The 12,334-nt window shown below is 42.2% G+C and overlaps 1 protein-coding gene across 1 annotated transcript in view; it reads right to left on the reverse strand.

Annotated features, from left to right (window-relative positions):
• Nucleotides 1-10,069: 10,069 nt before the first annotated feature.
• Nucleotides 10,070-12,334, reverse strand: part of ROPN1 (rhophilin associated tail protein 1) — a 44,162-nt gene continuing 41,897 nt past the window's right edge. Inside the window, exons 5-6 of the mRNA XM_066241494.1 lie at nt 11,085-11,260; nt 10,070-10,150 (exon numbers count right to left, since the gene is read on the reverse strand). Coding sequence (XP_066097591.1) covers nt 10,084-10,150; nt 11,085-11,260 — 243 coding nt within the window. The 3' untranslated portion in view covers nt 10,070-10,083. The remainder of the gene's footprint in view (nt 10,151-11,084; nt 11,261-12,334) is intronic.

Genomic DNA, 12,334 nt, shown 5'->3' on the forward strand with positions numbered 1-12,334 from the left:
GTGACAGAGAGAGAGAGAGAGACAGAGAGAGACAGATACGAACAGACAGCAAGGGAGAGAGATGAGAAGTATCAATTCTTTGTTGTGGCATTTTATTTGTTCATTGACTGCTTTCTCTAATGTGCCTTGAGTTGGGGAGGGACTACAGTAGAGCAACTGACTCCCTTGCTCAAGCCTGAAACCTTTGGGCTCAAGCCAGCAACTATGGGGTCATGTCTGTAATCCCATTCTCAAATCAGTGACCCTGCACTCAAGCTGATGAGCCTGCGCTCAAGCCCGTGACTTCAAGGTTTTGAACCTGGGTCCTCTGCATCCCTGTCCAATGCTCTATCTTCTACGCCACCACCTGGTCAGGCTGTTTCTTCTTTAAGCTATGTGTTTAAGTAGTGGCTTTTTTTTGTGGGTGGCTACCATTAGGTAATTAAGAGAAAAATGCTCATATAGACAAGAGTTTTTTGTCTTATGAGTGCTTCTGCACTTCATCCTCCTTTGCTACTACAGATCTTTCTCCTTTCTCCTTTTATGTTATTGTTGTCACAGATTATCCTTGTTTTATTGTGACCTTTTTTGAGCTTTTACATTTAGTTTTGATTTGTTCTGTTCTTTGTGTCTGGTAGCCCTCCAGAGTATTTCCTGCAGTGCTGATTTTATGGTGCTAAATTCCCCCAGCTTCTGTATATCTGCAAAAGCTTTTATTTTTTCTTCACATTTGAAGGACATCTCTGATGGCTATAGTATACTTGGCTGGTAATTTATCTCTTTTAGTACTTTGAATGTTTGGGTCCACTCTCTTCTGACTTAGAGTTTCTGCTGAGAAGTCTGATGATAGCCTTCCTTTATATGTTATGTTCTTCTTTTTCCTAGCTGCCTTGAGGATTCTTTCTTTGTCATTAATTTTTTGACAATTTTGTTATGATGTGCCTTGGAGAAGGTCTGTTTGAGTTGAGGTAACTTGGCTTTTTGTTTGCTTCTTGGATTCAAGGCTCTAACTCTTCCCATAGGCTTGGGAAATTCTCATCAATTATTTGTTTGAATAGGCTCTACATTCCCTTCTCCCTCTCTTCTTCTGAGATACACATTATTCTTATATTGCTTTTTCTGATGGAGTCAGACAATTCTTGTAGAGCTCTCATTTTTTTTTTAAATTTGTGAGTTTCTTTCCTCTTCTCTCTGTAGCATCTGTAGTTGCCTGTCTTTGATGTCACTGATTCTGTCCTCTATCTGGCCTGTTCTATTAGCTAAACTTTCTAACTCATTTTTCAATTTATGTATAGAGTTCTTCATCTGTTTTTAAAGTTTCAATCTCCTTGGTGAAGTACTCATTTTGTTCATTAATTTGTTTTTTGAGCTCATTAATTTCCCTATCAGTGTTTTCTCACAACTCATTGTGTATTTTCAGAACTTCAATTTTAAATTCTTTATCATTTAACTCTAAGGTTTCTATATGATGGAGATTGCTTTTTGGGGATTTTTTCATTTTATTTCTGTACTACTTGTTTGTCTTGTGTGGCCATGGTATTTGATTTATTCCTCCTTGATGGCATTTAAAAGTGGTATTGTTAAGAACTCTTAACAAGAAACAACTAAAAATTGAATAAATACAATGAAAAATATAAAAATTTAAAAAATAAGACAAGTGTAAAAGAAAAATCACAAAAAACAAACAGTGAAAACCAAAAGAAACAAAACACCCACAAAGAATAACAATAAAAATATAAAAATTAAATAAAATGTAATTCAAAAGAGAAAAAAAATAAAGGGAAAAAAATGGGGAAAAATGTCGGGTTTGAGAGGTTACTGTTTGCTTCCAGTAGGTGTCACTGTATTACAAGCTTTTGCTCTGTTAAATTCCTAGGCTGACCTCTGTTGAGATGTTGCTGTCACAATGATGGAGGTGGGGCTGCAGTAATGTTGGTGCCTGAGACATGTTGCTATAGTTTTACAGCTTTAAAGCTTTAGCAATGGCATTTCAGGCCTCCATGTGCTCCTCCCCACACCTTAACAGACCAGGAGACCAGACATGGAGCACCTTTGTTCTTCAGGGGACAGAATAACTTTGGAGAGTTACCTGTGGTGTCTGTCTCTGCCATTCTCCTTACCCACAAGGTGAGGGAGGCGGGATCTGGGAGGCTGGAGGCCAAACTAGTTTTCTCTGTCTCTGTGCCAAGTGCAGGCTGTGAGCTGACAGTAGGAACACTGGCTGTGACCCCTGCCCCCATTCTGCCTCTGCTTTGGTTTAGTATCACCCCCTCTTTCCCTCAATCTCTCTGCTCCTTCAGGCAGAAAGAGGCTCAGTCACTTTGAGCTTCTCTCTCTGTGTCCTGGCAGACAGAACCCAGACAGCCTGAACTTCCTTCCTCCCCATAGTTCTGGCAGAGAAAAAAAAAACCCAGTCACTCCAGAGCTGACCACAAGTGCGTTTTATCTTCCATGCCCCTTTTCAACCCTTCCCACCTTTAGTCATTGGGTGCACAGTGGTGGGATTCTGCTGGTTTGCATCAATTCAGCAGAACCAACACCTAATTTTTTGTTAAGTTCAGTGAACCAGTTGTTAAAAGTGGCACTTGTAATCAGGGTTCTTTCTAAGGTGAGTGCCTAGGCACCTGCCCAATGTGGAAATCACAAATTTACATTCCTTACTCATTTTTAATGTTCATCTGTGTAACAGCATATTCTAAGCCCCCATAGTCATGTTTATTACATCCATAGGTTAAAAAAAAAATTACAGACGAGGATGTCAATCAAGAAGCAATATGGAGCCTGACCAGGCAATGGTGCAGTGGCTACAGCATCAGACTGGGATGGAGAGGACCCAGGTTTGAAACCCCAAGATCATGGCTTGAGTGTGCTCAAGCTCATCCGGTTTGAGCACAAGCTCACCATCTTGAGAGTGGGGTCATTGGCTTGAGCATGGGATCATAGACATGACCCCATGGCCACTGGCTTGAGCCCAAAGGTCACTGGCTTGACGCCCAAGGTCATTGACTTGAGCTCTACTGTAACCTCCGCCCATCAAGGCATATATAAGAAAGCTATCAATGAACAACTAAAGTGCTGCAACAAAGAATTGATGCTTCTCATCTTTCTTCCTGACTGTCCCTATCTGTCCCTCTCTCTGTCTCTCTTTCTTGGTTGCTATCACACACACACACACACACACACACACACACACACACACACAAGAAGCAATATGGAAATGCCTTAAATAATAGTTTTATTGTTTTTGTCAAGTATTATTTAATATTTTTCATTAATATTTTAAAACTCATAACATAATCTAGTTTTGTGTAGCTGTTTTATTGTTCTTATTTAAGTATTAAATGCATGAAATAATAAATTACCTGTTGGTATATCATTTTTTTTCATACTTAAAACAGTCGTTAGGGCAGAGAACTGGTTAAATTATTTGAATCCCACCATTGGATGCATGGATCTTTCAGGCACACTTGTGAATCCAGCTATGATTCCTTTACTGTGTTATAGTTGTTCAATTTGTTGAAATTCCAAGAGGAGAGTTCAGGAGTATCTCTCATGCTGCCATTAGTCTGATGTCATCACATTTATTTTAAAATTATTTCTAACCCAATGGTTCTTAAACCTTTAGAAATCATATACAATTTTGAGAATTTGCTAAAAAGCTTTGTACTTTTTCTCAGAAAACTGCTAATATGAATATTTCTGAAACATTTTTTATAAATATATAATGTTATCAGAAGCATTTAAGAGTCTCTCCAAGGATTTCAGGTTAATAATCCTTTTGTTAAATATTCAAAACAGCTTTCCACACTTGAGTATCCAGCTCCTGTGTTACAGGGCCCTGGTGACCTTGAAAGTAGTTGGTTAATGAGGAATAGTGAGGTGCCTGACTGAACAGCATCAAGGAGAGAAAAGACATGGAACATGGAGAAAATGGAATTGAGCCATAATCTTTGCATTTCCCACTGAAGCTTTAAATGTATCTGCAGTCTTCACTTTAATCAAAATTGTTTAATTTAGGAAAGAAAGAGCCCAATTCTTTTTCTTTATGAAATCCTGATTTTATTGCTTCCTGAATATTTTTCTTTTTAAAGGAGAAATACAAACCGTATGTTACAGGGGGGTCTCAGTTTGACAACTTAACTTGCATGCTAGGATCCAGATATTTCTGGTCATGATAGAAAGCCTGGGTCTGACTAGGGTCTACTGGTAGCAAGGACTGAGAGAGCCCCTTGGAACGATCTCATCACAAAGAAGAAAAAGTTGGCTTGAGACAATGTGCCAGATTTGAGGGTTAGTCAATTATTGCACTGCAGTCCTGTAGACTTGTGCCTGACCCAAGTTGAGAAATGATAGAAATTAGTGTGCTAAAAATATGTTTTATCAAAACCTCTTTAAGCCCAGGCCAGGCTGCTCAGTGGATAAAGTGTTGACCTGGCGTACCAGAGAGCATGGGTTCTACCCTCGGTCAAAGCACATATGAGAAACATACAATGAGTGTACAACTAAATGGAACAATTAAATGGAACAATGAGTTGATGCTTCTCTTGCTCTCTCTCTTTCTCATCAATGGACAAATAATTTAAAAAGTCTAATGCATTGTAGCAGATGATTGTGTACCCCAATCCATATGCTTATTGAGAATACCTATGTCTTCCCACCTAAGCAAAAAAAAAAAATTCTGGAGCAAAGGAAGCAGGCTCAAGCCATGAGCTGGGCAAGCTGGAAATGCTAGAAAGTTAAAACCCCTAGAAACAGCCTTTAGTCAGTGACAGATGGGAACTTGGTGATGAAGCAGCCCTTAGCACAGGTGTCGGGAACCTATGGCTCGCGAGCCAGATGTGGCTCTTTTGATGGCTGCATCTGGCTCACAGACAAATATTTAATAAAAAAATAATAACGTTAAAAATATAAAACATTCTCATGTATTATAATCCATTCATTTCCTACCACTCATGTTCATGATTGCGGGCGGCTGGAGCCAATCACAGCTGTCCTCCAGGACACCACCAAATTTTTATTGGATAATGCGTAACATATACGGGTGGTTGTATAACTCTCACGGAATTACATTTTAAAATATGTAGCGGTCATGGCTCTCTCAGCCAAAAAGGTTCCCAACCCCTGCCTTAACAGAGCTCCCTTGTTCCTCAGGTTGGGAGAATTCTGAGGTGTGTTATACACTGTCTCCCAGAGTCCTCCAGGATGATTGGCTTCTAAGACTAACTGGCTTGATAACATACATACACTCTGTTAGCTTTCTTCCCATCACTCACTTTTCCTACTCTATTTCCACTGTTCCTGGGATTGCCTCCCAAATACTAAACTGATTGCACTTAAATCTTTGTTTCAGAGGCTGTTTCTGGTGAGAAAACTCCATACCGAGATAGGCATTGAGCATACAAGGCAGCACAAGTTTGGAGGCAGGCAAACCTGAATTCAAATTTCTTCTCACCAGTGACAGTAAACAACTTAATTTTCTTAAGACTGTTTCATCTATAGAATGACGATAATAGTACTGACTTCATCAGGTCAGGTTGTAAAAAATAAATTGAGAATGTATGTCAAGTGTGAGCTGTGGCTTGTACATAGTAACTGCTTAATAAATGTTGACTGTTCTCATTAATATATTTATAATTAATAAAGCATAGTCCAAGTTGGGGACAAAGCTGTTTTCCACCCGTGGGAGGGCAGCTGAAGCAGGTTAGGAACATGTGCTATAGAGGGTGGGTGTCTGATGAGCATATGGGACATAGCAATAGCAATGACGTAGCGGAAACATTGCCACAGAAATATCGTTTTTATTATGTTCACAAACATAATTTGCTGTCTTAGGGTTTTTCAAATTGGGGTAGTTCCCCTTGCTCCCCTCCACTCCGCACTTCCAGGCAGGATCACAGTGAAAGAGAAACAGAGAGGCAAGTCAAAGGATTTCACTCATTCCCCTAGTACCAATTAATTACACTGCCAGGTTCACCTCAGCGTTTCAGACTTTTCAAACAGAGAAGATGAGCCACTTTGGCTAAGACAGCAGACAGCAGACAGCAGGGAGGATTAGTTGTTGCCACGCCCCTACAGGTGTAGCCAGATGACCTGACCATGGTTATAGAATACTAGAAAGCCCGGTGGTCATACGAAATGACCGCTGTTCTAGATATTATAAATTGTAATTAAAATGATTTGTGCAAAGGTGTCTGCTAATTCAAACTGAATTACGCAGGGCAGGTGGTGAGGACGCCCCTTTGCTTAGTGCCCCACAGGGTTTCCCTCTTCTACTTGCTTAATTGCTTAAAGTAGAGTGCAATGAAGGAAACCACTGGTGGTACATTTCTTAAGAGCCACCGCTAGCTCAATAAATAAAGGTGATTTAAATAATAAAATGTTAATTCACATGTCAAAGATCTCTTTGTACACAACATTTCTTGTGTAGATCTTTCCATCATTTTTAAGCTCGCCTTGCAGAGGACCATCAATTATTTTTAATTTTATGTTCGTTCTTTCACGAACTCTTGAACAGGCAACATAAAGTTGACGTGTGCAAATGCAGGCTCAGGTAAAAAAATGCCAACACGCTTAAGCGTTTGGCCCTGAGACTTATTGATGGTCATAGCAAAGGCAAGTTTTACAGGAAATTGTCTACGTCTCAATTGAAACGGCAACCCTGTTTGAGATGGAGCCAAATCAATTCTTGGAATGACATGTATTTCACCTTTAGAGGAGCCAGTGGTGGATAATTCTCAATTAGTGGAACTACAATGTTTCCGTACTTGCAACACTGAGAAAATCCTTTCTTGGCAGGGTCAAATTGATTAGTTTCTAAATTGAAGTTTAAGAACTGACAGTGTTCACATTTAATATTCATGTCACCAGAGGAATGCTCAAAAATTAAAGTTTCTCCATTTGAAACTGTTTTAATCCTTTTTGCATTTCGGTCAGCATTACTCTGTCATTTTTTTGCATTTCTCTCCTGCCTTTGTTCAAGGGACTCATTTTGTCAAGACAGGCTTTTTTGTCTTGCATCTGAGGCAAGCCTTGTTTCTCTATGCTCATCAGTCTCATTTTGCCGAGAAAGACGCATTTGCTCTGCGACTGAAGCAAGCCTTGTCTTTCTCTGCTCAGTGGTTTCTTTTTGTCGAGAAAGCTGTTTTTGTGCAGCTTTAGCTCCTTTTCTCTCCTCTTCAGTGCTGTATTTTCTAGGAGGCATTCTTCTGCATCCCAGTCCAACGCTCTATCCACTGCGCCACCGCCTGGTCAGGCTTCTAGGAGGCATTCTTAAAAGAAATTACGTTAAGACGTAGTTTTTATGTAAAACAGATGATTGCCAATGCAGACAAATGTTCACCTTCCCCGACACGCTCAATTTGCGTTCAGCCTTAAATTGTTTCAAAAGCAGATGATTGCCAATGCAAACAAATGTTCACCTTCCCCCTGACCCGCTCAATATGCATTCAGCCGTGGCAACTTCACCCCATTGGCTAGTACAGTTATGCAAGCAACCAATAAGCTATTGGTGACAAACAGACACTTAAGCCACATATAATAAAGATGTTTCAGCTCCTTTTGTTGTTTTATGCCAGCTCAGAATCAAGGGCCAACGGTGATATCCTGTCACAATCTTCTTTTACTAATTTAGACACTAATAGACAAATTTCTCCCTAATTCAGAAGAGAAATATATGTATAAAAAAGCAAGGTAGCATGATATTTATACAAAAAAAACCCCGACTTTTAAGAGGTGATAGTATTACAGATAGAAGGGACCCAGCAACATTGGCTCACCTGGCCTTAAGAACGACAACCACAAGTCCTATTAATCTCATCTGTTTCGTGGGAGAAAGAAAAACCTTTCTGTTACCTTGTCAGCTGATCTTAAACTCATATAGGGTATTTCCCCAAGAGGGTCCCATTACATCTGGATATGGTGTCAGAAAAATCTGTTGACATTGGCACTTTAATACTGACCTCTGAAACACTTCATTAGTACCTCACAGGGCCATTTGCAATGAAGTGATTTAAGTTGATGTCTTAGTGTTAAACTGTGAGTTCCATGAGGGCAGAAATCAGACATGATTTATTTGCACATGCCAAGAAGCCAGCATATGATGGGGGGAGGAGAATGAAAATATTGTTCATCCAAAATTCAAATATAACCGGTATCCTGTATTTTATCTGGCAATTCTATCCCTGCCATATAGTCCACCTCAGTTGGTGAGTGAGTGAATGAATAAATGACTAGAATCGTATCAACAAATGGAGAAATAAACTGGTAAAAACATGGATTGACCATGTAAAAGATGCTCATTTGAGTTATACCTAACAATTACAAAATATCAAAACTGTGCCTGGTGAACATTCTACCTTTCAAAATCTGACAGTCTGGGGCTGCGTTTCCTTCCTTCCAGCTTTGTTCACCTGCTGCGCGATATGGGGCGGAGCATCCCGCCACCAGCACCGCCTGAGGATCCCAGAAGCTCATCCCCACCCCCATCCCGCCCCGGAATGGAAGGGGACTATCTTTTTTTTTAATAAAAATATATGTGTGAAGGAAATTCTCTGAATTGAAGACCTCAATGGCTGAAGGCGAGAGGAAAACAGCCCTGGAAATGGTTCAGGCAGCTGGAACAGGTAGACACTGTGTGACACTTGTTTTGCAGGAGGAGGAACATGACCTAGAAAATTCTCTTCCTTATATGATTGTGAAGAACCCGGAAGTGGAATTTTGGGTTACGCTATAACCCATCCTTCAGAGAATACAATTAACCTAAGCATTCAGACTCGAGGTGCTCTTCCAGCTGCTGAGCCATTTCAGAGGCCTGAATGAGCTCCTGAATGTCTGCCAACGTGTGCTTGACAAGTCTGATGCCCGCATAAAGGAATATAAGGACCTAAAAGCCAGTGGAAGTGAATCCACATTCTAGTCCTTGTGAACTATACAGAGAGAAACATCCTCAACATTCTCTCCGTTATTTTGTAAACCCCAGAAGTAGTAGTTTATGATTATAACATGATCTGCCCTTCAGAAATTGGTGATTTTAACTATTGACCCATTTCAGCTATTGGAATTCTAAGCAAAGGGAAGGGAAGGGGAAGGAATTTGACAGTCCGGTTTTGACTTGAGATGCATTTTGTTTTTTGCATTCAGTGAGAGGAGGGGAGGTAGAGACAGACTCCAGCATGCCTCCCAACTTGGATCCACCCTGCAAGCTAGGGGGCAATGCTACTCTGCCCATATGGGGCTTGCTCTGTTGCTCAGCAACCAAGCTCTTCTTAGTGCCTGTGGCCCAGACCATAGAGCCATCCTCAGCGCCTGAGGCCAATTTGCTCCAATCAAGCCATGGCTGCAGGAGGGAAAGAGAGAGAAGTGAGAGGGAGTGGGGTGGAGAAGCAGATGGGTGCTTCTCCTGTGTGCCCTGACCTGGAATCCAATCTGGAATATCCACACGCCAGGGGGTGCTCTACCACTGATCCAACAGTCCAGAGCCAAGGTGCATTTTCTAGCCATGCTTGCTCAGCCACTTTTACTTAGTGTCCATGTGGGAAGAATACTAATCTTCTGTTACTGTTTTTTGTTCCAATAATCTTACATCTTTTTTTTTATTTCTCCATGGGGAGGCAGTCAGACAGACTCCCACATGTGCTCGACTGGGATCCACCCAGCATGCCCACCAGGGGGTGACGCTCTGCCCATCTGGGGCGTTGCTCCGTTGCAACCAGAGTCATTCTAGTGCCTAAGGTGGAGGCCATAGAGCTGTCCTAACGCCCCAGCCAACCCTGCTCCAGTGGAGCCCTGGCTGTGGAAGGGGAAGAGAGAGATAGAGAGAAAGGAGAGGAGAAGGGTGGAGAAGCAGATGGGCGCTTCTCCTGTGTGCCCTAGCCGGGCATCAAACCCAGGACTTCCACACGCCAAGCCGATGCTCTACCACTGAGCCAACCGGGCAGGGCAATTTTACATCTTAATTCCACACACTTCTGACTTCGTATGTTTGCCTAACTGTTTATTAGTGTGTACCAGTTGTACAAGAAAACAGACAGTGGATGGTGTGTGGAGTTCAGTTATTGTGAATCACAGTCATCTCTGTATCTTCTTTAAAATTCCAGAATTGTGCTTTTACTCCAGCCGGACCCTGGGGTTTTGGGTAAAGTCATTCACCTTGATTAAACCATCAGGACCAATTCTGTTTGGAGAAAATATATATCTGGGGTTAGTCAATTAATCATAAGAAAGAATATATAAACTCCCTGAATGAATTCTACTACAGCTCTTGCCCTCATCACCCCCATTTTCTCTGAACTCTTGACTGCCTATACCTCCTCCTCTATTCCTACCCCACTGGTGAAACCTGAGCTCCAGCCAGTGTCATCTAGATCAGTGGTCCCCAACCCCCGGGCTGTGGGCCGGTACCAGTCTGTGGGCCATTTGGTACCGGTCCACAGAGAAAGAATAAATAACACATTATTTTCTGTTTTATTCATATTTAAGTCTGAACGATGTTTTATTTTTTAAAAATGACCAGATTCCCTCTGTTACATCCATCCAAGACTCACTCTTGACACTTGTCTTAGTCACAATACATTTATTCGTCCCACCCTAAAGGCCGGTCTGTGAAAATATTTTCTGACATTAAACCAGTCCGTGGCCCAAAAAATGTTGGGGACCACTGATCTAGATGCCTGGGCCCTGCCCCGCCAAGTTATTGATTGGATAGGTTCAGGGTACAGTCTGAGAAATTACATTTCCAGCAGGTTCCCAGCTGATGCTGTGCTCCTGGTCTTGACAACACTAAGAACTGCTGTGTTATACCATTCTTCCCTTCCCCTTTTCCTTCTCTTTTGTTCTTCACACTATTTCTCGGTTCCCAGAGCAGTATAATATGATACAATAACTTTAGTATGTCTTGGCTTGCTAGATTTATTTTTCTTTTATTGATTTTTTTTTTTAGAGAGAGAGGAGTGAGAGAGATAGACAGAGAGAGAGAGAAGGGGGAGGAGCAGGAAGCATCAACTCCCATATGTGCCTTGACCAGGCAAGCCCAAGGTTTCGAACCGGCGACCTCAGTAGATTTATTTTTCTTGTATTCTTTCCCCTCCAGTTGGTAAAAGTTTACTTACACTTCCTGTTCAATGTAGGCCAGCATTCGGCTGACATGTGATGCAGAGATCTCCCCGTCCACTTCAGCAATGTACTTGTAGAGAAACTGGAAGGTACTAAAAGGGATGCGGGCAGGTCCACAATCATGGTCAGATGATAAAACTTCACATACTACCTTGAGAGTTTTGGAGATGGTCTATAAAGCCATAAGATTAAATCAAAGAGATGTCACTATTCTGGACTAGACTCCTAAGATCAGTATAGATAAAAAAAGAAAAAAAATTTTTTTTTGCTTTCATAAAATAAAGTGGGAATGATATAATATTCTGGCAAGTTTGATTTTTTTTTTTTGTATTTTTCCAAAGTTAGAAGTTGGGAATCAGTCAGACAGACTCCCGCATGTGCCCAACCGGATCCACCCAGCACGCCCACCAGGGGACGATGCTCAGCTCCTCTGGGGCATTGCTCCGCTGCAATCAGAGCCATTCTAGCACCTGAGGCAGAGGCCATGGAGCCAACCTCAGTGCTCAGGCCAACTTTGCTCCAATGGAGCCTTGGCTGTGGGAGGGTAAGAGAGAGAGAGAGAGAGAAAGGAGAGGGGGAAAGGTGGAGAAGCAGATGGGCACTTCTCCTGTGTGCCCTGGCCGGGGATCGAACCCTGGACTTACACACTGGGCTGACACTCTACTGCTGGAGCCAACCGGCCAGGGCCAAGTCTGAATTTTTTTTTTTTTTGTATTTTTCTGAAGCTGGAAACGGGGAGAGACAGTCAGACAGACTCCCGCATGCACCCGACCGGGATCCACCCGGCACGCCCACCAGGGGGCAATGCTCTGCCCCTCCGGGGCATCGCTCTGCCGTGACCAGAGCCACTCTAGCGCCTGGGGCAGAGGCCAAGGAGCCATCCCCAGCGCCTGGGCCATCTTTGCTCCAATGGAGCCTTGGCTGCGGGAGGGGAAGAGAGAGACAGAGAGGAAGGAGGGGGTGGGGGAGGGAGAAGCAAATGGGCGCTTCTCCTATGTGCCCTGGCCGGGAATCGAACCCGGGTCCCCCGCATGCCAGGCCGACGCTCTACCGCTGAGCCAACCGGCCAGGAAAAAGTCTGAATTTTTTATACCCAAATGTTGTTTAATTTAATCGAGAATTTTTTATCTACTGGGTTGTTTTTTTTCCCCATTTCTTTGTTGGAGAGCTTCTCTCAAAGAATTAAGTTTATAAACTGCTGAATACTTTAAAATATTTGTTATTTTAATCAGAACAAGCTTACCCG

Source organism: Saccopteryx bilineata, chromosome 8 (assembly GCF_036850765.1).
Source record: "Saccopteryx bilineata isolate mSacBil1 chromosome 8, mSacBil1_pri_phased_curated, whole genome shotgun sequence".
Taxonomy (NCBI): Eukaryota; Metazoa; Chordata; class Mammalia; order Chiroptera; family Emballonuridae; genus Saccopteryx; species Saccopteryx bilineata.